Source organism: Acinonyx jubatus, chromosome D2 (assembly GCF_027475565.1).
Source record: "Acinonyx jubatus isolate Ajub_Pintada_27869175 chromosome D2, VMU_Ajub_asm_v1.0, whole genome shotgun sequence".
NCBI classification, from domain to species: domain Eukaryota; kingdom Metazoa; phylum Chordata; class Mammalia; order Carnivora; family Felidae; genus Acinonyx; species Acinonyx jubatus.
The window spans coordinates 30,349,296-30,373,013 of NC_069393.1; the positions used below are offsets into that span (position 1 = coordinate 30,349,296).

The following is a 23,718-nucleotide window of genomic DNA, read 5'->3' on the forward strand; positions in this document are numbered from 1 at the left end:
CGGCCTGGGGGGTGTATGACAGGCTGTGGCCCTGGAAGCGGTTTTCTTTTCTGGGTCCAGCATGTTCTCTGCCTTCTACTAGGTCCGTGGCTTAAGTTTCCTTCCTCTAGTGGGAAAGCGAGGGTAGCGTCGGGAGAAATGGGAGAGGGTGGCTGGGTGGTGCATGAGAAAGAGCCCGGGCTGTGGAACCAGAGGCCTGGTTCTGTTTTTATGTCATGCAGTAAACTCTCTGAGCCTCAGTTTTCCCGTCTGCTAAATGGCACAATTGCCTGTGCTTCTGCTTTTCTCGTAGGATTATTCTGAAGCTGAAATGGGACTGTGAATGTGGAATTTATTTAGGGGAATGATATTTGGGACCCACAACTATTGTGGGTTTAGCCCTGTGGCAGCCCTGGAGGAGCACTGGTCCAGAGTGGGGAGGTGAAGCGTGTCCTTACCAAACCCCAGGCCAGGGAGCTCGAGGCTAAGGTTGCTGGGGTGCAGGCTTGGAGAAAGAGGGGCATTTCCACTGGACGTTGACGGAGGGAGTGAGGGGGTGAGGGTGGGGGGGTGATGTCTCTGGTTGTGGGACCAGGGAGGACAGATGTAAGGGGGCAGGGAAGGGCTGGATGTGCCCTGGGAGGTCCGAGCAGGAAAGGGCTTTGAGCGTCTCCGGCCAGCCGCTCTGGAGCGGTCGCTGACGAGGAGAGGCCCCGTGCTGGGTCTGGAGGCAGGAGGGTGTCCATCTCTCTTCCTGAGCTGGCAGCCAGCCCAGGGGCTCAGCTCCTGGCTGTACTGCGCACTGGGCTATATTGCACGTCGGACTTTCACAAAGGATCGGTTTTATACAAAGGGTTCAGCTGCTAACACTGAACTTGAGTTCAGTACTGGGTTGTACTGAACTTGAGACCTCTCGGAAAGCCCAAGCTGGAGAGGAACATCTACCAGTGCCTTTGCTGCTCTGTACCGTAGGCCATCTGGGACCGGGGGTTGCCTGGAACTCTGGGGATGTGCAGGGTAATAGGGGCGGTGAGGGTGGGAAGAGGGGTCTTGAATGCCAAGCAAGGGAGTATAGACCGGAAGCTGCAGAGGTAGAAGGATGGGGACAGACCCCAGACCTGGGTCCCGGATCTTCATGGCTCCTTGAAGAGATGCTTCAGGCCCCTGTGGCATTCCTGGAGGTCAGAAGTGGGGTTCCAGCCTCAGTTCCCACTGGCCCTTTGGGGCCCAGTCCCTGGAAGCAGCGAGGAGAGCGTCAGCAAGGCCCTGTGTGGGGTCTCAGGAATCTCTAGGTTTCTGCTGACCCTGATATGCTCAAATGCCCAACTTCTTGGAGCTGAGCAGGAGAGCATGTCCGGGCACTCTTAACCCTGTTCTCCCCAGGGTCCTCCCCCCCAACAGTCCCAGGTGCATGGAACCTGGACGTGGACGGAGCTTCAGACTCTCAGGAACAGAATGACTGCCCTCCCAGAGCTGACTGGGCCTTCCCTGGGAATTTTTACATTCCCCTCCTCTTGCTCCCCATGAAAAATCCAATAGGCAGGGGCCCTCCCATCCAGATAATACCTTCTTATTTTCCGGGAGATCTGCTCCTCAGTAAGGCCCCGAGAGGGACACAGAGAGACTCCACGTGGGAGACACTTGCATTCTCTCTCTGCCTTTTTGGAGCAGTGGAGGCCAAGCGTCTGTGTAGAGCGTGGAACAAACAGTTAGTTGCTTAGAACTTTCTAAATCTCTGCAGCTGACTCGGGGAAGGTTGCTGCACCACACCGTGTAGCCATCAGCGGTGCCCTAATTGTCTCCTCAGCTGCCCCGCGGGCCTCGGTGGCCAGAGCTGGTATCTTCTGTATCCCTTGAACCCCCATACCCCAGCATGGGTTGGGCTCACAGGCTCCCGGCGTCGCTCTGCCTGACTTTTACCAGCAGGGAAACTTGAGGTTCTCCTGCAAAAGGGGAAAGAAGTAAGTTCTGTCTTGTTGCCATGTGGCACGTGGTCATTGAGGGTCAAACCTAAAAATAATGGAGTGCATTAGTTAGGATTAGATTTGGCTGCGAGTAATAGGAAAAGCCAAATGACCGTAGTTTACACAAGATGGAAGTTTATTTCTAAGTCCTGTCCAAACCCAGAGCTTTGCGGCCCACGCCTGGGGTGGTGGTTCCACTCCATGGATTCCTTGGGGGACCTTGACCTCCGCCATTCCGAGGCGGTGGCTTCATGTGCTCGTGGTTCCAAGATGGCTGCGGAACATCAGTCATCACATCTGTGTTCCAGACAGCAGGATGGAGGAAGGGGGGGAAGGGGGCTCAGAGGCAAGGTTCTGGAACTTGCCATGGGACACTGCCCCTTATGTTCCATTAGCTAGGACTAGTCACGGGTAGCTGCAGGGGAGGCAAGGAGTGTCCCCCTGCCCCTCATCTGGTTTGTTTCATACACACGGTGGGGAGGGAGGGAGTGGAGGCATTGTGAGCATTTTGGTCAAACTTGAGGACGTTCACAGGCTGAGAAGCTGGTCCGGCACTTCAGGGACTGATGGTCTCTCCCAGGGAGATTTTCCCAGGGGGGAGTCTGTCCTGTCTTGGGACCAGAAAGCCACATGCCCCAGGGCCAGCAAGAGGGAGCAGAGAAGCCCTCTAGAGGTTAGGAGGCAGCCTGGTGGCAGTGGTCAGAGTAAGGGAGGTGGGCCACGCTCTCCTGAGGGGGTCAGGGTCTGCCCAGGAAGTGTGGCCTGTGTCTGGGCTGCTGGGGCCTGAGCCAGAGGACAGACTCCCTCACTGGAGGTGGCCCGGAGGCCAGAGGACTCACAGACCTGGGGAAAATACAGAAGGGCTTCAGGTGCTGTGACACAGGGGGACAGGATGTTGCCCCAGGGAGCCCTCTTCCACCCCCTTGAGGACAGGAGGGCCCCAGGACTGCCTTCCTGACATGACACCCTGTGCTGGCACATTGCTGACATTTGCTACATTTGCTCGTGTGTATTCTCGTTCTCTCTCTCTCTCTCAACCATCCAAGAGTGACAGACATCAAGGTGCTTCCCCTCTAGACGCTTCTGCCTGGGTCTCCTAGGAACACAGTATCCACAGTATGATTAACTTCTTTATTCAACATACTATCCATATTCAGATTTTCCCCATTCTGGCCCCCAGAATGTTCCTTATAGCCTTTCCTCCCCTCCGCAGTCTGAGCCCCCACAGAGGCAGAGCTTTCTGTCAGGCAGAGCTGACCCGCATGGGGAGCTTCAGAAGTGGGGGGGCTCCCCAGGCCTGGAGGCAGGCAAGTAGGGGTGCCGGAAAGAACCCTTTTCCTTCCTGAGGGTCCCACATTTCAGAAGCCTCAGGGGCCATGCTGGAGCATGTGGTGACAAGTGCGAAGGTCTTTGCTGGCTGCAGGGCAGGCAGGAGCCCCTCCTCTGCCTTCCACCTGTCAGGCGCCGACAGCTTCTCCCCCTCACAGAGGGCAGGGCTTCCCCCCCCACCCCACCTGCGGCCTCTCCCAGCTTTGGCACCCCATCTGCAGTGGGACCTGTGCCCCTTGCTGGCCCCCACTTGCCACAGCTTCTCAGCTGGCTGCCCAGTCCCTCTGCCCACGCTGTCCACTCCCGGCTCCAAGCCCACCCCAGCGTGCCGTCTCTGGGTGTGACAGGGGTGACCTCTCCCTTCCAGAACTTGGGCCCTCAGAGGCTCCCTGCTGTTTGCAGGTGGAAGCCCAGAACTCAGGGCCCACCCCACAGGGGCAGTCCACCCGCTGAACATTCCTCCACTCTCTGCTTTTAACTTTTAGATCTTGTTTTCCGTTTAGAAAAAAATAAAAGCAGTTCAAAAGCATACAGTTTAGCAGATAAAGGTCTCCTGTGATCCCGGACCACTGGTGGCTTTATTTTATGTTTTGCTCTCCTAGTTTTCAAGAGGAGGCTGAGGGAAGGAGGCTGTGGAGGGATGGGTTTGGGCGGCCCTCGGAGACGTGAATTGAGGGGCTGGGCCTTGCAGCAGAAGCCAGGCGACTCTGCCTCTACTAAGCAGTGGAGCCTCGGGAAATTCCTGTTGGTGGCCCTGCTTAGCTGCCTTTTCTGTAAAGTGGGGACGCCTGGGTGGCTCAGCCAGTTAAGCGTCCGACTTTTGATTTGAGCTCAGGTCACGATCTCAACGGTTCATGAGCTCAAGCCACGCGTCGGGCTCTGTGCTGACAGCGTGGAGCCTGCTTGGAATTCTCTCTCTCCCTCTCTCTTTGTCCCTCCCCTGCTCTCTCTCTCTCTCTCTCTCTCTCAAAATAAATAAATAGACTTAAAAAAATAAAGCGGGGGTCATAAACCCTATGTTGCTTCTTTTGAGGTTGTTGACAATAGCGAAGATAGAAAAACCACAGACACGAAAAATCCCACCAGGCTGTACGAGGTGGAGTAATTTTCATGGGAACATAGATGGTAATAGGCAGAGGGCAGTGGGGTGGGGTGGGGGACAAAGACACAGCTGAGGAGCATGGTGGGGGGAAAGGGGACGCCCTAGGTGAGGAGCTGTGACCTTTGTCCAACTTTGAAACTATTACAAATAACTATACTTAAAAAAAAAAAAATTTCCCGAAGTAATCATGCTCATTGTAGGAAATTGAGAAGCGAGGGATAAACCAGAGGAAAATGAATACCTCCCTGAGTGCCCCCACTCAGGAATAGGCACCATGATGTCTAAGTAAACACCCTTCCTGTCATCTGTGTCCTCTTGTTGCTGAGTGCCACCCTTGTCCCCATCAACGACGGGCCAGGCAGGGCGGGGAATAAAATAGAGCTGACATGTTCTGTGATCCTGTGTGCAGCTCCTCCCTTGGGCCAGGCAGCTGACGGAGCCAGGAAGGACACGGGATGGCCCATGCCGGGAACAGCATGCAGTGGAGGGGAATGGAGCGTTCCGTCTCGTGATGCTCATAGTGGGCTCTGGGTGTTGAGAGGCGGAGGTGGGTGTGTAGGCAGGGGGGGCTTCCTGGAGGAGCTGGGCTTTAACATCGAGGGTTGTGTGGAATGTGGGAGGGTGGGGGGGCGGTGAGGAGGGCCGTCCAGGTGAGAGGAGGATTGGGTGGGAGCGGCTTCTCTCTACACCCTCTTGTGGAGGACTGTGACCTGCTTCTTGGTGCCGGGTGCCCACTGCCCTGTGAGGCCCGGAAGCTGCAGGTGCCTTAGGCTGGTCATATGTTCATCTCATAAATACTTCCCGAGCATCTGTCGGGCCCCAGGCGCCGTCCTGGTGCTGGGGCCACGATGTGGATGAGTCAGGCACTGATCCTGCTCATCGAGGGAGGCTGAGGTGACACCCATAACCCCGTCAATGAGGCAGTTAGGAAATAAAAGGGGCTCGTGGATGGACAGAGGTTGTGCGGGCTGGTGTGGGCAGACAGCATCACCAGGGGCTCGGAGAGGCCTCCCTGAGGAGGGACATCTGAGCCAAGACCTCAGGAAGGGGCAGCCATGTGAACAAGCTGAAGAATGTTCCAAACAGAGGGGTGGTAGATGTGCAGCCTTCATGAGGAGGAGTGGGCCTGGGGCGGTGGAAGGAGGGGGCTGTGGCCAGTGGCTGGAGGAGCACAGAGGTGAGGACACAGGGTGAGTGAGGTCAGAGGGTGGGGCCTCCTCACCAGGGGTGGGGTCCGGATGTTGCAGTGTGCCCGGAGGAGATAACATGACCTGATTTAGGTTTTTGGTTTTTTTTTTTAAATGTTTATTTATTTTTGAGAGAGAGAGAGAGAGAGAGAGAGAGAGAGCACACGAGTGCGCATGAGCCAGGGAGGGGCGGAGAGAGAATCCCAAGCAGGCTTCATGCTGTCAGCACAGAGCCTGATGCAGGGCTCGCTCTCACAAACCATGAGATCATGACCTGAGCCGAAATCAAGAGTTGGGTGCTGAACCAACTGAGCCCCCCAGGTGCCCTGATCCTTCTGGCTGCTGCATGGAGAATGGATTGTGGGGGCACAGGGAAGGGGACACCGGCTGGGGGCTGCTCTGCTTGGCCCGCTGAGGAGCTGGCGGCCTGGACCTGGTGACAGCAGAGGTTGGAGGAAGCTGGAGGAGGGCCAAACCATTCTTCTATGGGGACAGTTCCAGAGTGGGCAGAGGACTTGCCCGAGGCCACAGAGCAGGGCTGTCCTGATTCTTGATTACAGCTGGAGGACGCCTCCATAAGCGGCCCACCAGACAGAGGGAAATGGGGAGTTATGTCTGTGCTAACTGTGCGTTACCAGGGAGGACACCCCAGCCCCGCTGGAGGACTGCTGAGCCCAGTTATTCCTCCAGACCTTTCCTTTTATAGGCTGTGTCTGGGTGAGGCCCCGTCAGGGAGGTTCAGGTCCAGCGGTGGCAGGGAAGGGACGTGGAGAAGGGGGAGAGAGAAGTGCCTTGAGGATGGGGCCCTGGGGGAGCCCCCCGCTGCATGTCTGGCTGGCTAGGTGTTGCTTCCGGCATACTTGCCAATTTCATCCTCCTACAACCCAACCCGGGAGGCCCAGGAAGGGTCCTCCTGTCCCCTGTTAATAACAGGGGAAACTGACACGCAGAGAAGTGAAGCCACGCCCCCAGAGGCGCTAAGGAGTGGGGCCCGTGCTTCACAGAGTCAGAACCACTGTGTCCCCAGCGGGGTGCCAGGCCATTGGCGAGTCACTTACAGCTTCCGTGAGCCTCCACTTTTCTCTCTGTAAGTGGGAACGCTGACACTGACTTCCCAGGCGTCCTCGTGCCTGTAGTAGAATTATTTTTACCTGCAGCAGGTGCGGGGCTCGACTCTGACGACCCCGAGCTGGCCGAGGGGTGCCCTCCGGCCCGCAGAGCACCGAGACCCAGCAGCACGGTCCAGTAGAAACGTAACGTGGGCCACCTGCGTCATTCTCAAGAGTTATGTTAAGAATGTGAAAAGAAGCAGGGGCCCCTTGGGTGGCTCAGTCGGTGAAGTGGCCGACTCTTGATTTCTCAGCTCAGGTCATGATCTTAGGTCGTGAGTTCAAGCTCCACGTTGGGCTCAGCGCTGGACATGGAGCCTACTGGAAAAAAAAAAAAAGAATGTGAAAAGAAATAGATGGACTTAATTAAAAAAATTTTTTTTTAACGTTTTCATTTATTTTTGACACAGAGAGAGACAGAGCATGAACGGGGGAGGTTCAGAGAGAGGGAGACACAGAATCCAAAACAGGCTCCAGGCTCTGAGCTGTCAGCACAGAGCCCGATGCGGGGCTCGAACTCACGGACCGCGAAATCATGACCTGAGCCGAAGTCGGACACTTAACCGACTGAGCCACCCAGGCGCCCTGCCCATTTTTTTTTAAGATTTTATTTTTCTGGGTGCCCCACTGGCTTAGTAGAGCATGTGACTCTTGATCTCAGGGTTGTGAGTTCAAGCCCCACATTGGGCATGGAGCCTACTTAAAAAAAAAAAGTTTTATTTTCAAGTAATCTCTACAGCCAACGTGGGGTTTGAACGTACAATCTGGAGATCAAGAGACACATGCTCCACCGACTGAGCTAATCAGGTGCCCCATCTTTTGCCCATTTTTAATTGGATTTCTTGTGAATTTGGTAGCAAGTTGTAAGAGTTAGCCCCTCTTTTTTGGGAGGGGACTCAGGGTTAAATGAGATATTCTATGTCAAGTGCTTTGCTCCAGGAGATCGACCCCTTGGCCCTCTTGGGGCCTCCTCTCTACAGTCAGGGTCACTAGAGGCTAGCTCAGGGGTCTGTTTAGATCTGCCCCCCCCCCCCCAAGGCAGGCACAGGCATCACACACTCCTGACCACACACCCTGATTTGACTAGCATAATTACACGTTTGTACGCTATCTACTCAACGTTATCTCCCTGTGCTCACAGCAGTCTTCCCCTTTGCTTCAGTCTAGAGTCAGTGTGGCCCAGTCAGGGAGCCCTGGAGTGGGGAGGCAGGAGCTCTGGGTTTTAATTCTGTCCTTGTGAGTTGGAGGACATCACTTTCCCGCTCTGGGTCTCCATTTCCTCGTGAGTAGACAGAGAGGGTTGGACTTGTTGACCTCCAGGGGTGTAGCCGGCTCTGAATCTGCTTTTAGGGGCCCGTGGTGACAGTCATTTGTGTTGGCTCCTGTAGGCACATCTTTTCCTAAAGTGGGACTTGAGATTTTGCGAGGGGGTCTCAGGTCCATCCCGGTGGGCAGGGAGGGCAGGGGAAAGGACAGGGCCAGGTGGTGGCTGGGGTCCATAGCTCACATGCAGCTTTCCGCTTCGGTCCCAAGAGCTAAACTGTGCTTTGGAAAAGCCCGCGGGGTTTGCCAAGCCTGAAGGTCACGGCTGCTGCACCAGGATGGGGCAAAAAAGGGGGGGCTTGTGAGCTTTGGATTAGAGATGGGGAAACTGAGACCAGAATAGTGGCGATCCAGTTCTACCAAAAACTGGATGAAAAGAAACAGACTTGGACTCACGGGGTGTTTCAGGCTGTGGCCTTGGGAATCCGCTCTTGAACCTCTCGCCTGTCCTCCCTACTCCAGGATCCAGAGTGGTCATCTGCAGCACCCCCTTGGCTTGAATACCACCATTGACGAGAAGCTCATCACTCCGCAGGCTGGGCACTTATGCTGTAGCATCAGGCGGGTAGTTGACGAGCCAGAGCTCATATTCCAGCTCCTAAAGTTGAATTCTTCCTGGGGAAACAAGGTCACCTCTCTGCCAAGGGTTCCAGACATTGTTTCTTTTTTCTCCAGAATGACTGGGTGTGGAGGCTGGAGGGTGCATGTCTGTGTGGGGGACTTTCTCAAACGCCGTGATAGCTGTAGCCCAGATGTTTCCGTGGCTTCTTTAGCTGGCGGCTGAGGGCTTCTGTGGGAGCAGTGGGTCCCAGAGTCCTCACTCCCTCCGTGGGAAACCATGCATCCCTCCACCTCTCTGGGTAGGCTGTGTCTGGGGTGCTCTGGCAGAGCATGGAGTGGATGAGTGGGGGTCATACAGATCCAGGAGGGAGGGAGGGGGCAGTGTGGGCAAGCTCCTTCTCTCAGGGTGAGCTGTGAAGAGGCAGGGAGGCAAAGCAATGAGGAGCCCTTCCCAACGCCACCACTCACCAAGGGTCAGCCGTCCTCCTTTGAAAATGGACAGTGAGGCTGGACCTTACAGGGTTGTTGGGTGGTTGGTTCTTCGTAGATGCTTCAACATGTTAACAAACAGGAGTAAAGGAGAAGGTGAAAGAGTTCCTGGGTTTGGTGGGACATACTCTTCCCTTAAATTAGGATTTTCTTCCTTTCTTTCCCTTTCTTCCTCCCTCCCCCTCCCTCCCTCCCTCTTTCTTTCTTTCTTTCTTTCTTTCTTTCTTTCTTTCTTTCTTTCTTTCTTTCTTTCTTTCTTTCTTTCCTCCTTCCTTCCTTCCTTCCTTCCTTTCTTTCTTCCTTCCTTTCTTTCTTTCTTTCTTTCTTTCTTTCTTTCTTTCTTTCTTTCTTTCTTTCTCCAAGAATCCCTAGCAATCTGGCAAAAACTCACAGACCCCCTTTTCAGACTGTTTTCAAGTGCACAAAATATATGGGATGACAGAGGGAAGTAAGTTGCATTCAGAGAGCTATCAAAATACAAAAAAACAAATTGGTGACATAATAATACAGGTTGTTAGTTGTTATTGTATTAACTAGATCACCTAGTAGGTACATTAAGGTTAAATTTTATTTATTTACTTTTTTAGAGAGAGAGTGAGAAAGCACCAGAGGGGCAAAGGCAGAGGGAGAGAGAGAATCTCTGAGCGTGGAACCTGACACAGGGCTCGATCCCACGACCCTGGGATCATGACCTGAGCTGAAACCAAGAGTCGGACGCTTTACCGACTGAGCCACTCAGGTGGCCCACTGATGTGTCTTTAAAAAATAAAATTTGGGGCGCCTGGGTGGCGCAGTCGGTTAAGCGTCCGACTTCAGCCAGGTCACGATCTCGCGGTCCGTGAGTTTGAGCCCCGCGTCGGGCTCTGGGCTGATGGCTCGGAGCCTGGAGCCTGTTTCCGATTCTGTGTCTCCCTCTCTCTCTGCCCCTCCCCCGTTCATGCTCTGTCTCTCTCTGTCCCAAAAATAAATAAATAAAAAAAAAACGTTTAAAAAAAAAAATAAAATTTGGGGGCACCTGGGTGGCCATGTGATGCAGCCTACCTGTGAGCTCTTTGGCTCCCGTGTCCCGGGCTCTGCAGCACGGTGGGGACGGCCTTCACGTCGATCGAAGGAAGTGCTGGGCTAGTGGAATTCTTAAGAAACCATCCAGGCTCATGGACCACTTCTTTCAGTTTCCCTCACACACCCCACCTTCCCCATTCTCCCCCCAAGCAGAAGTTTGAGCACCTGGGACCCCAGCAACTCACCCTCCCCCTGTGCTCACCGGCACAGTAGGGGTGGGACCACCGGGACTGCCGGTCTTGGGAGCCAGATCCACGTGAATCTGGAAGAGCCTTTGGGGCCATCCCGTCCCTCACTGTCATTTTATAGATGGGGACGTGGGGAAGTTGCCCGGGGCCCCTCAGCACGTGGCCAGTAGGATGAGGCCCCTGTGCTAGTTAGCAAGCCGCACTCCAGGCAGGGTGGGGAGGTTTCAGGGGAAGAGTGTAGAGCGGGAAGCCTGGGGATCCCGGGGCTTCACCCTCCTCTAGACTGTTTGGAAGCAGGTCAACTTTCAAAGGATATTGTCCTTCCTCCACCTGGGAGCCTACAGCTGTGCACATATGGCCTTCTAGGGCCCCAGCTGGGGCCTGGCGTCATCCGTGGAGCCCGTGAAAAACAGGGGTGGCTGGGGCTGGAGCTGTGGGAGTGGCGCAGGGTAGGAGGGGTGGGGGGGTCAGTCACAGCTCAGCATGAAGGGAGCCGGGCCTGGCCGTGGCCGGGCAGCCGTGATCAGCTGCGGCCTCCTGTAGGCCCTTCCCGTGTCCCGTCACCTGTGCCCTCGTTTGGGACAGCTGCCCATATTGTTGTTGGAGGAGGCTGTTCCTATCCGTGCCTCCTTGGCCCAGACTGTCCTGCGGGGTCTGGGGAACTTGGGTGAGCTGTGTTGGGGGCCTGCCACAGCAGGTGAAGTGGAGAGAAGTTTCTGGCTCTGGGGCCCACTTGTGCAATCTGAGCAGCCTGTGTTTCTGTTTAGGAACGGAGGCTCATCCCCTCCATTTTTGACAGGGGGGAGGGGGAGGGGGGGCAGGGAAGGAGACAGAGACAGGGAGGGAGGGAAAACTTGGACCCTGTATGATGGGGCTCTCATAAACACAAGGTGTGCGTGTTAACAAGGCTGTCACATGGCTGCTGGGAGTTTTCAAGGATGACAAGGCTGGGCCGGAGGGAGAGAGGCAACCCTTTCCCGACAGGAGAGGGACAGGGACAGGGACAGGTGGTGGTTTGGGAGGGTTGGAGGAGGGGTGGATGAGTCTAGTCATTCTGTCTAGGTGGTTCTGGGGAGGGGCAGCCTGAGTACTCCCCAGGGCCGGGGGGAGAGAAGGCACAGTGAGTTCAGCCTCCAGACTGACCCGCTGACCCCTGACTGCCATCCCCTTCCTGAGGTGCTACTCCCGGTTTTGAGACGGCGGGCAGGGGGGGTTGCACCCTCCTGTCCTGATCCTAGACCATCAGGTTCACCAGGGCCAAGGGCTGCTGGACCCTCGGAGCTCTGCGAGCCTGTCTCCCACGCCTTCCCTTTGGGCCACGTAGAATTCCCGGCCCCTTGCCTGTCCAGCAGCACTGTGGCTCTCCAACCGGGGCCAGGCCCTCTCATGCCCTCTAGCAGCCCCTCACTGGTCCCCAGCCGCTTCCCCAGCCATTCTCTCACTTGTGTTAAGTGGGCCTTAACTTTATTACCCAGTGTTCGGAGGAGAAAAAAACAAAAGAAGACACAAATGAGCCATAATTGCATCACTTGGTGATAACTCCAAATAACATCTTGATGGGTATCTCCCAGATTCTTCTGCTGATACGCCTTCATGAATTAAAATGGGATGGCAGCCAGTCCTTGCCTTGCAGCCCTGTTTCCTAGATGTCTTTCCAAAGCCATCATGATGATGTTTTTAGTGGCCAGTTAGCCTTCCGCCTTAGAGATGTCCCGTACTTTACCCAACAAAGCCCCTGTTGTTGGCTGGAGGTTGTTTCCTGTGTCTTTTGCCAGCCAACACTTCTGGGAGCGACCCATCTTCGAAGCCTGGTTTTTGCATACGTCCTTCAGTATTTCTCTGGGAGACAGCCCCACCAGGGGAATCACTGCATCTAGCAGGTGTCCAGCCTGCCTCATGCAGGGCCGAAGCCTTGGCCGTTGATGGTGGTATTGATGACCGTGATGTCAAGTTCAAGGGCCTGGTGCTCCCACTAAACCCTTGATCTGCTGAAAGCTCATGTTGTCCGGATGTCCCCAGCCTCATTCTGTGATATTCATGCCTAGAGTGTCTTCCTTCACCCTGTTCCCATCCACATCCTTCAAATCCAAGCCTGACTTCCCTCTGTACCTGCTGCCCCCCTCCCCTCCCCCCACCCACCAGTCTTCCCACTTCCCCGTGTCTGGAGGGCCTGGCCCAGTCACTCAGAGCCCTAGGTCCTGACCTGGTGTGGAGGGTTATCCCCTTCCTAACAGTCATGTTTTTGCCAGAGGAGTGTAACTGTAAGGGGTCAGGGGCCGTGTGTTTATCTTTTTATGTCCGTCACCCTCCCAAAGCAGCAGCAGAGGGCCAGGCACATAGTAGGCACTCGGCAAACGCGTGGAAGGCAGCACACCTGCCCTCTGTCTCCAGCTACAGGGAGAGCTGGCGCTCGCTGGGCCTCAGACTTGGCGTCTATGCAGGGGAGGTACAGGTGGGCCAGGTCCCCTCCTGCTGTGGATTTCCCCACCCCTTCCTCCACCACGTGCCCTCTCATCCCACAGGTGTTGGGGCCTGAGGCTTCCAGCAGACTATGGGTACAACGGCCAGCACAGCCCAGCAGACGGTTTCGGCGGGTACCCCCCTCGAGGGCCTCCAGGGCGGTGGCCCGATGGACGGTCAGCACTCACCCAGTGTCCACTCCTTCCAGACCACAGGCTTGCACAACAGTAAAGCCAAGTCCATCATCCCCAACAAAGTGGCCCCCGTCGTGATCACGTGAGTGGCGGGGGGGAGGGTGGGGGGAGAGTGGCCGTGTCCCCAGAAGACATGCCTGGAGGGGTGGTGGCATGTAACGTCTAGTCTACAGACTGCCCTCACAGATGAAGACACTGAGACCCAGAGAGGTTGCGCAGTCGGTCTGGAGTCACACGGCAAGCGAGTGGCTGGGCGGGTCTCTGTCGAGTGTCTCTTGGCTCGTGTTACTTCTCCTGTCCACAGGGCTTAGAAGCATGGTGAGGGAGGAATGGCTGTGGGGGTGGGGTGGGGACACCCTTTTGAAAATCATTTGTGGCTGAACATTTTCAAAGGGAGTTGATGTACTTAGACGCATAGAATTTAGACTTTTATTTTTCCGCAGCTCGTAATTACGGTTCAAAACTGAGGTTAATACCAGGTGGTTAAAGGGCTATGGCTTGAAAGGCTGGGAGCTGTTGGTCAACTCTCTTAATTAGGTCCTTCAGGCACAGTCCCGGAAGAGGCTGAGGGTTTGTTCCGGCACCACATTTTGAGACCTCTGGATACACTGCATGCATCCAGAGGAAGAGGGCCAAGAAGGGGGCTCTGCAACCCTGCCTGCCCTGTGGGGTCACTGAAGGAGGGGGTGCTGTGAACCAGAGGCCCGGGGGCAGAAGAGGCATTGGGTCTGTCTCCTGGTGAATCGGGAAGCCTTATCTTACGTGGACTCTGCCTCTGGGCCCCTCCAGGATGCAGGAAGTAGGACATGATGAGCTGAGGGTGAATTGTGTTCCACACACAGAAGCTGGGCAGAGACCCAGCAGATGGGACTTTCTGTGTAAGGAAACCCGAGGGGTGGGGATGATAAATCCAGCCTGCTGGCCTTGGGGCCTGACAGGAAGATTGTCATAATCCATTGCTGTGCTCATGATCAGGGGAAAAGAAGAGATGTTGCATACAAGAGACTCGACGTGTATTCTCTCTATCAGAGGTGACACATCTAGGTTTGGCCCTTGAGGGGCGGTATAGTAGACGCACATCCTGGGCCTTGCTCTGTGCCCTTGGGCAAAGCATGTTCCCTCTCTGGGTCTCATTTTTCCTATCAGATTATGTGGGTTTTGACGTACAGAATATTTAACCAAGTGGTATAGCTCAGGAAGGTCACGGGCCTGCTGTACAAATCTGCCACAGTGGGACTATGCATGCCTCCTGGAGTCAGCGTGAGCACAGCATCCCTTGGGTTGTAGTGTGTTTGGGTGCAAGGGATCTTAGAGATCATCCGGCACAGGGGCTGGTGAACTGTGTCCTGTGGGCCAAATCGCACCTCGCATCCGTTTTTGTGAATAAAGTTTTATTGGAACACTGCCGTTCCTATTCATTTATATACTATCTGTGGATGCTTAACACTTCAGGAGCAGAGCGGAGTTGTTGCAACAGACACTGTGTGGCTCACAAGCCAAAATTATTTACTACCCAGTTCTCGATACAGAAGGTTTGCCGGCTCCTGATCTAACACGTTTCCGATCAGATGTGAAAACTGGATCTAAATACCCCAAACCGAGCTTCTGGGGGTAGAGGATTTGTCCAGCACGCGGTGAGACGAGGCAGAGCTGGGAGAAGGATCCCCGGTCTCTTGACTTCTCGTCGAGTGCTCCCCTGCCCCAATCATTCCTCCGCCCTCCCTTTCCTAGGTGCAGTTCCTTCGTAGAGAGCAGACGCCGGGGCCCGAGTGCCGGGAGGCCGTCTCACTGTCATAATCAGCACGGAAGCGTGTTGTGTCTTGAGGGCACAGACCCGCCCTGGCTTAGCATATGCAGAAATCTGGTTTTGTACCCCTGGGTTTTGTTTGAAATGGCCCTGTGCGGAGGTAGCGGGGCTACTAGTAAGAATTATTGTATCAATAGGCGCTTACTGTGCCCAAGGCCCTTGGCTGAGCACTGCCCACACAGCAGTGCACTGGATTCTCACAGCAGCCCTAGGAGCTGAGAATTACTGGAAACGGAGCCACAGAGAGAGAGTGAGGAACTCCAAAGCCAAGAAATGGCCGAGTGGTGGAGCTGGGTTCGTGCCCAGGTCACGGAACCCCAAAGCCAGAGTCCTGAGCCACCTCACCGCGCTGCGGGCTTGTTCTCAGAGACGGTGGGGGCGCCAAGTAACCCTCGAATCGGAGACCTTAAACAAGGCCTTTCTCTCTGCACCAGAGTCCGGGAGGTGCGCCAGGCTGGAATGGCCACTTTGTGATCAGCTAGGCTTCTCCTCTCTCGGTGCCCCACCACCATCAGTATCTGCTTCTCACCATCTCTTCTGGACGCTAGCTGGGAGGAGAGAACGTAGAGGCACCCACCTTCCCTTTAAGGGAGTGACCCAGAAGTTGCCCCCAGCACTTCTCCTCATATCCTATTGGCCAAAACTAAATCACATGACCAGCCTAGCTGCAAGGGACGCTGGGAAATGTAGTCCTCAGCCGGATGGCCAATCACAGTTCCAGGCTTCTGTACAGGGGACACCAGGCCGCCTCTGCCACAAACTTGTAGCTGCCTGGGCTACAGGGGTGGCCTTGTTGAGGGGTCTGGTGAGGGTGGAGGGTACCCTGATCGTCAAGGTTTTCTGACTTGGGCTCCATTCCGCCCTGGCAGGTACAACTGCAGGGAGGAGTTCCAGATCCACGACGAGCTACTCAAGGCCCATTACACGCTGGGCCGGCTCTCAGAGGCCACCCCTGAGCACTACCTGGTGCAGGTGAGGTCAGACCTGCCCTTCCCTCCCCCGGCGGCCTTCCCCACCCCCATCCTGTCCTCCTTCCTCATAGGTTCCCTCACTCCTCCTTCCCCCCCACCCCACCCCCTCACCTCCCACCGACCCCGGCCCCTTCTCTGCTTCATGTCCTTACCCCACCCTCCGGAGTCCTCACCCACTTCCTCTCACCCTCTGGTGTCTGGGGTCACTGCTCTTCTCTTCTGCCAGGTCCCTGCCTGGCCCTCGCCTGCCCGCACCCCTCCCTCGGAGCAGCCGGAAGAATAGGTACCGGGCCTCAGACTGCTCCCCTTGGCCTGGGCCCTCAAATATCCCCTAGAAAGCGAGGTCCCCAAGGACAGACGACTTTTCATTTTTCTGGTTTACTGCTGTAGCCCCCAGCCCCAGAACGGTACTTGGTTCTAGCAATGTAGGTGCTCAATAAATAGTGAATGAGTAATCATGCCGATTAAGCTATATTTGTTGAAAGAGTAGCTGGGATTTTCTGGCATTTGGAAGAACTGGTTCCGTTTCTGATCGGTCAGGCAATGTCCTGTGGGTCGTACTGAAGGCAGGGGCCTGGACAGGTGATGCCAGAGTTCATTTGTGCCCAGGAACGAACCGTCCTGGCTTCTCTTGCCCTCCCCACCTTCTACTCAGCAGTCATTGCATCCATTCACTCCAGCTGGGGAGGGGAGAGACCTGGGCAGCCTCAGAACTTCAGGACCTTAGGAAGGAGCTAGTTTAGTCTTCCTCTCGCTGATTCCTGGGGCCCCAGCTGTGACTCCCTGCTTGGGCCCCTTCTCCATGCCCTTCCACTGGCTGAGGGAGACATAGGCCTTCCTCCTGGAGAGCTTTGGGCCCCACCCTAGAGTCAGACTCCGTTTCCTGCCGCAAGAGTGCCTCTCCCTGCTTTCTTTCCTCAAGGCCTGGCTTCGATGCTGCCTCCTACATGAAGCCTTCTCTGATTCTCCATCAGGAGGAGCTGTCTTTCCCTTTCCCATGCTAGATGAGACCCTTCCTGGGATCACAGATGGTCACATATTTTGTTTGTCTTTTCCGCAAGTCTGCAGACAACTTGAAGACCATGTCCCCTGCCCCATCTCCCTGCTCTTCATCCTCTGGGGCCTGGGACAGGGCTGTAGAAGATGTCCCTGAGCCATCTGAGTGACCCCTCGTGTCTCTCCCCCTGCCAGGGTCGCTACTTCCTGGTGCGGGATGTTGTTGAGAAGATGGATGTTCTGGGCACCGTGCAGAGCTGTGGGGCCCCCAACTTCCGGCAGGTGCGGGGTGGGCTCACCGTGTTCGGCATGGGGCAACCCACCCTCTCCGGATTCAGGCGGGTCCTCCAGAAACTCCAGGAGGATGGACACAGGGTAAGTATGACTGCTTCCCAGGCAGGGTCTAGGCCCCCAAGTCTGGCAGAGGGACTCCTTTGCAACTTCAGAGGTTCTGGAGGGGCCCGGCCACATGATGGTGGCTGGTGACCCAGACCAGGCTCTGCCAGGCCTTGAATGCCATGATGATCACCGTGGTCAGCATGGTTGGGAAATTCTGGGTGAATATTTATTGCCCTGTAATGTGTGGACACGGGAGGCCTGAGGTCAGAAGCCCCTTACACACCCCACTTTGAGAACCTTGGAGAAGTGAGAGGGTGACAGGGTGACAGTAGGGTCCAGGTCATGACAAGAGTCACACACACGTCAACCCTATGAAGGTGGGGTGGTTGCTCCCATTTCACAGGGGAGAAAACCGAGGCCCAGAGAGGATAAATGACACAGCTTATGAGTGGTGTCCCCAAGACCCGAACTAGACATCTGGACTCGAAATGGCAGCTTTTAATGATTCCTCTTTCCTGCCTGAGGCCGAGCTGGGGTTTTGAGTGTCTGCAGGACAGAGGCTGAAGGTCCACTGTGATTTCAGGCTCAGCGTGGGCAGCCCGAGTCTGATTTGACCTGGGATAGCTGGAGAGTCCGCGAGTGAGCCAGAGTCGGGTGGGGTGTGAGCCCCGTGCAGCTCGCGTCTTCCCAGCTTGATGGCAAGGCCCACGGGGAAGGGTCTGGCCGCTTACCTCCCTCCGTGTGTGAGGTGTTCAGTGAATGATTGCACGGGGGACGGGGAGACATCATTTTTTTCGCCTGGTGTGTACCGAGCCCTTGGCTTATCCAGGGCTTTGCGCCAGGAGCTGGGGGGATGTGGAAATGACCAGGATACCGTTCGCTTGTAAGGAACCTGTAGCCATGAAGGGAGACATACGCACTGATAATGCTAGTATGAAGCAGGAATTAACACCATGGCTTCGGACAAAGGGCTGTTGGCCCCGAGGAGAGGGAGAGGCGTCGGGAGCAGGTGGCCTTTGGACTGAGCTTTGCTTGGGGGGGGGGGGGGTGGGATTCATGTCGCAGGGAGAGGGTGGGGTGACGGGCGCTTGAGGAGGGGGGCACAGCCTGCACAAAGGCACAGGGGTGAGGCAGCGGGTCGGGTGCCCGTGCCGGGTAGTGGCGACGGCTTCCTTCCTCCTTCGGCTCCTGGCAGGAGTGCGTCATCTTCTGCGTGCGGGAGGAGCCCGTCCTGTTCCTGCGTGCTGGTGAGGACTTCGTGCCCTACACACCTCGAGACAAGCAGAATCTTCGTGAGAACCTGCAGGGCCTTGGACCTGGAATCCAGGCAGAGAGCCTGGAGCTGGCCATCCGGAAGGAGGTGAGGGTCAGTGGCTCGGAGGAGGCCCTCCCCACCGGTAGGCCGCAGGCAGCTGAGCTGGGACGCTGACCCCCAGCCCAGCTTTGCTGTCCCCCACTTTCTCCCTTGCTTGGGCGAGCAGCTGTCTGCAGGGCCAGCTCACGGGAAGCCAGAGGAATGGCTGGCTGTTCCCGGCTCTGTTTGCCTGGGCTCCTTTCCCGCCCTGCACACCTCCTCCACACTCAGCACCCTCATTTAGCCGAGGAGTGCCAACGCTGAGGTTCAGCCCTCTGTGAGCTGTGAGGCCCGGGTGAGTGTCTCCTCTCCACGGGCCTCTGTCTGATTCTGAGGGGCCTCTGTTCTCCTCCGTCACGACACAGAGGCCCGTCAAGGTTCCTGAGGCTGTCGACACACCCACCGCAGAGGTGTGGAAGTGGAGTGTGCGGTCACGGTGCCCCAGATGGGCGGGAACCTGGTTGTCCCCTGTCTCCCTGTGAGGCCTCGTGTCCTCTAGCGCCCAGCTGACTGCGCGCCCCCTGTCCTTCAGTGTGATGGCTTAGCTGATTCCTGCGGCCCACTGGGAAGGGCACTTCCTCCCTGGCCCCGGTGGGGGCCACGTCACCTTCGTGTAGTGGCCGCCCTCAGGCCACTGGCCACCCCCATCCCATCAGGACTCCCAGAGCACAGAGCACCTGTGGCCAGCTAGTTCCCGCCGGGCGAGGAGCAGCCGATCCGGGGCCTCCATGTGGTCTACTCACTCTATGGCTCGGCCAGGAAGGCCGGGAGGGGCCTGGAGGTCAGTCATGGCCCTCTGGCCCCCACTCCTTCATCTAGATCCATGACTTTGCCCAGCTGAGTGAGAACACGTACCACGTGTACCACAATATTGAGGATCTGCTGGGGGAGCCCCATGCTGTGGCCATCCGGGGTGAGGACGATGTGCACGTGACCGAGGAGGTGTTCAAGCGGCCTCTCTTCCTGCAGCCCACCTACAGGTACTGAGGGCCGGTCCCGCCTGGGGTCACCAGATGACTCGGGGCCACACGGGAGGCCAGTGTGCTGGGCATGGGTGTTCTCTGGCCGTGCTCTCCAGCTGTGGCCTCAGTTTCACCGTCTGCAGGTTGGGCGGAATTCCCTACACCTCTCTCTCCCACAAGAATGCGGGGGCGGGGGGATGCCCAGGGTGGGTGGCCTGCCTGATGGGTTTCTCCCCCTCACCTGGCAGGTACCACCGCCTGCCCCTGCCAGAGCAAGGGGCCCCCCTGGAAGCCCAGTTTGATGCCTTTGTGAGCGTCCTTCGGGTAAGTCAGCGTAGGAGGGGGTGGTGGGAGCACGGAGTAGGGACAGGTCCCTGGAGAGCAGGTCTGTGTCTAGGCCCTGTCTCCATGGAGATGCTCAGGGCGAGTGTGGCCTCTGGCTTTCCTCAGAGGAAGGCTCCCTTCTGTGTTGTGTAGGAGGTCAAGTGTGTGTGTGTGTGTGTGTGTGTGTGTGTGTGTGTGTGTGTGTGTATCTCTGTGTGGGGTGTGTGTGGGAGTGTATATTCTCTAAGGCCAGCCAAGCATTGATGGTCTGAGGGACTGGGCTCTGGGCAGGCTCAACTGCTAACTTGCTGTGTGAGCTTGGACGAAATCACCTGACCTCTCTAGACATCAAGTTACCGTAGCTAAAAAATTCTTATCTGTAGGCTTCTGAGCTGATGTTTCCTGAGTACTGGTGGTGTTTCTTCTCCAGCCCTTTCGGGAGGCCACCTTATTTAATTTGCATCTCATGGGGTGGGGGGGTTGTTAGATATAGGCCTGGCCCCCTGGGCAGTCTCACTTCCAGGACCAGCTCGCAGGGCCGCGCTCCCCAGGGGCAGGTGGGAACAGATCGGACTTTGAAGTTTAGTAAAAGAGGCTGAGCCACCTGCCTGTCTGGGCCCCCCTTGCCCAAGACTGTGGGGCAGGGGTGGGCTGATGTCACGACCCCCTCCCCTGACTTGGGCCCCAGCAGAAGGGGTTTTCAGGTCCCCCTGTTGCTGACGGTCATGGTCTTTCCCAGGAGACCCCCAGCCTGCTGCCGCTCCGAGATGCCCATGGGCCTCCCCCTGCTCTCCTCTTCAGCTGCCAGACAGGCGTGGGCAGGACCAACCTGGGAATGACCCTGGGTACCCTCATCCTGTTTCACCACAGCCGGGCTGCCTCGAGGCCGGAGTGAGTGTCCCAAGGGGCTGCAGGGATGAGTGGAGGAGGGGGCAGGCTGCCAGAATGCTGGGGACACGTCAAGGACCCAGGGCCAGAGCTGGAGATGGGGCATGTGGGGTTCGTTTCCTGGGTTGCCGCAGACTTGCTGAGTCACGTGAAAAAAGTCGCTTGACCTTTCTGGGCCTCAGTTTCCCCAGTAGGGAAAATACTCCTTGCTTCCTTCAACCTGAATGGGGAGGAAGACTTGGAGCCTGTAGCCCGGTGCCCCTCAGCGGCCACGTGAATGGAAGCGAGTCAAGAGGAGGACAGGAGTCGAAGCCTTTGGGAGCACTGACCGTGCTACTGACCCCTTCCTTGTCAGGGCTGTCCCCCTGCAGACCAAGCCACTGCCCATGGAGCAGCTCCAGGTGATCCAGAGCTTTCTCCACATGGTGCCTCAGGGCAGGAAGATGGTGGACGAGGTGAGTGAGGGGGCTGGCGGCCGGGGTGGTGGAGGGGCCTTCACTGCTCCCCTGCTGGGCTCTCTTCCTCCCCTGACACCTCCCCCTTCTAGGCAAACCGTTCTTTCCCTTTTTCTTCCCGTCTGTCTCCGCCATCTCCCCCGCCCCGCTCCCTCCCTGCTGCCCTCCCCTCCTCTCTGCCCGGGTCGGGGCGCCAGGTGGACAGAGCCATCACCGCCTGTGCAGAGATGCATAACCTGAAGGAGGCCATCTTGGAAAACCAGAGGAAGCTGGAAAGTGTCCGGCCAGCCGGCCCAGCCCAGGTGAGGCACAGAGAGGGTCTGCTTTTGCCTGAGTCCTGCAACCTCATTTTGGTAGGACTATTGACTGGTTTCTTGCCGACGGACTTTTCCTGGTCGCTTCTTCTCCCAGAGAGGAGAGGTGTTGATGGAGGAGCTGGGCCTGCAGGAAGGACGGACAAGGAAGAGTGGAAGTTTACTTTCCCTGGCCAGGTCTCCTCGCTGCAGAATAAACAGGATGGAGGAAGCGGCTGCTGGCGGGGGTGCCTGGGGCCTCTTGGGCCCAGAGACTTCCCAGACTGCTCATGGCTCCCCCTGCAAATCGGTCCCTTGCTGTGTCTTTGGGGAGGCCAGGGTTTGGTCCAGGGCGCTGCTTCTGGAAGAGCGACGGGCCCTGGGCTGTCTCCGCGGCCCTGTCCCTACGCTCTGGGGAGAGGGGGTTGTCGTGACAGTGTTTGCGCACAGCGCGTGGAAGGAATCTAAGGCCTGCAGAGACTGTTCCTTAACACTTAAAAAAACGTATCTCTTCAAAGCAATAGTATAGTATAGAAAATTAAGAAATTAGAGAAGGAAAAGAGGCACCCGTCATCCCTGTGCGGCTTTGGGGCTGGCTTCCTTCAATGTGCTTTGTGATGATCTTGTGTGGGGGCCCGGGGGACGGTTTGTGTCCTGCTCATTGCCTTTCCCTTCACTCTCTCATGCATCCCTGCTCATTGTCCTCGAGATGTTTGCTGGCTGTGTCACTTAAGCCCATTGGGTGGCTCAACCATTGTTGGCCGGGGGTGAGCAAGGGCACGGGCTGTGGCCTGACCACCTGGGTTCTGGTCCCGGCCGTGCCACCTACAGGTGTGTGGGCGTGGGCAACCTGCTTAACTGCTCTGTGCCTCAGTTTCCCCACTCATAAAACAGGGCCACTAATCATAGCCACCCCATAGGGTTGTTGTGAGGACCCACCAAAGTAAGAGCCATGAAGCACTTAGCAGGGAGCCTGGCACAGAGCAGATGTCCCTGGCATGTCACCTGCCGTGGTTTACTAATCGGCCCCTCCTGTGAGACAGTTGAGTTGCTCATCAGTGCAAATTCTTTTGCATCAAGATAACTTCGTGAAAATGAAGCTGTTCTGTATTTAGGTTTTTCTCCCTTAGTCTAGATCAGAGGTTGGCAAATGACGACCCATAGGCCAAATGCAACCTGCCACCTTGATTTTGTAGATAAGTTTTATTTTGTTGTGTATTTTTTTCGAGAGAGCATGAGGGAGCATAAGCAGGGGAGGGGTAGAGGGAAGGAGAGACTCTCAAGCACGCTCAGTGTGGAGCCCAACATGGGGCTCGATCCCATGACCCTGGGAGCATGACCTCAGCCGAAATCAAGAGTCGGACGCCCAACCGACTGAGCCAGCCAGGCGCCCCTGTTAAATATGTTTTATTGGAACATGGTCTTGCCCGTTCATTTCAGGACCATCTGTGGCACAGCTGGAAGAGAGACCCTACAATATTTACTGGCCTTTTATAGAAATAGAAGTTTGCCGACCTCTGGCCTAGATTCCCAAAGATGGGATTAAATGTAATCCAAGGGCATGACCTTTCTTTCGGGCCTCCATGAATCTCGCTTGCCCTCCAGAAGGTGGTACTGACCCAGCAGGAGAACCCTGAGATTGGAGGGTGAAGAGAGGGACCTGGGATTCTCTCTGACACCTCCCTACCCAGAGCATGCTGGGCTGGGCTTAGGACATTTGTTTGGGGACCCAGCTCTCCCTGCCCACAGCTGTGTGACTGAGCAAGTCACTTCATTTCTCAGAACCTCTGTAAAGTAAGGATAATGATAATGGCCCCCTTGGAGCACTGTTGTGAGGGTCTTTCTGTTTTCTTGTGGGGAAGGTCACGGTTCTTAAGGGAGGGCCTCTGGTTACAGAAGGGTGTTTTTATCTACTTGTTTCTTCAACACGATCGTGCACGGCCCCTGCAATAGGGGTGGCCTTGGTGCGAATGGGAGTGGATCCCAGCCTATTTCTGGGCGCAGAACCTGTGGGGGAGGCTCTCTGCTCCGATAGCGGTAGTCCTGGTGGAGTCACCAGCGGCTTCCCCGGGGCCACAGATGAATCCCAGCAAGTGGGATAAGGTTAGACGCTTGGAAGAACTTCCAGCCTGGCAGAACTGTGTCATAAAGGGAGGGGAGATTGTGTCCTGGGGATTTCAGAGGCTTAACGTCTGCCCTTCTGGGGGTGGGAACGGGGTGGCCCCAGGAGCCCCCTCTTTACCACCGGCCCTTCTTCCCCATCACCTCCTCTCAGGGAAGCAGCAGCCAGCATGGTGTCCGGCAGAGGGCGCTGCAGAGCCTGGAGCGATACTTCTACCTGGTCCTGTTTAACTACTATCTCCATGAGCAGGTGGGGCTGGG

At 56.4% G+C, this 23,718-nt stretch overlaps 1 protein-coding gene across 4 annotated transcripts in view; it reads left to right on the forward strand.

The window, feature by feature from the left end:
• The window catches only part of PALD1 (phosphatase domain containing paladin 1), a 75,589-nt gene that overhangs the window by 23,895 nt on the left and 27,976 nt on the right, over positions 1–23,718 (forward strand). For all 4 annotated transcript variants that reach the window (XM_053206858.1, XM_027062184.2, XM_053206859.1 and 1 more), the window contains exons 2-11: positions 12,816–13,029; positions 15,624–15,726; positions 16,917–17,096; positions 18,256–18,420; positions 19,234–19,394; positions 19,625–19,700; positions 20,440–20,591; positions 20,944–21,043; positions 21,241–21,345; positions 23,612–23,707. In XM_053206858.1, coding sequence (XP_053062833.1) covers positions 12,845–13,029; positions 15,624–15,726; positions 16,917–17,096; positions 18,256–18,420; positions 19,234–19,394; positions 19,625–19,700; positions 20,440–20,591; positions 20,944–21,043; positions 21,241–21,345; positions 23,612–23,707 — 1,323 coding nt within the window. In that variant the 5' untranslated portion in view covers positions 12,816–12,844. The remainder of the gene's footprint in view (positions 1–12,815; positions 13,030–15,623; positions 15,727–16,916; positions 17,097–18,255; positions 18,421–19,233; positions 19,395–19,624; positions 19,701–20,439; positions 20,592–20,943; positions 21,044–21,240; positions 21,346–23,611; positions 23,708–23,718) is intronic.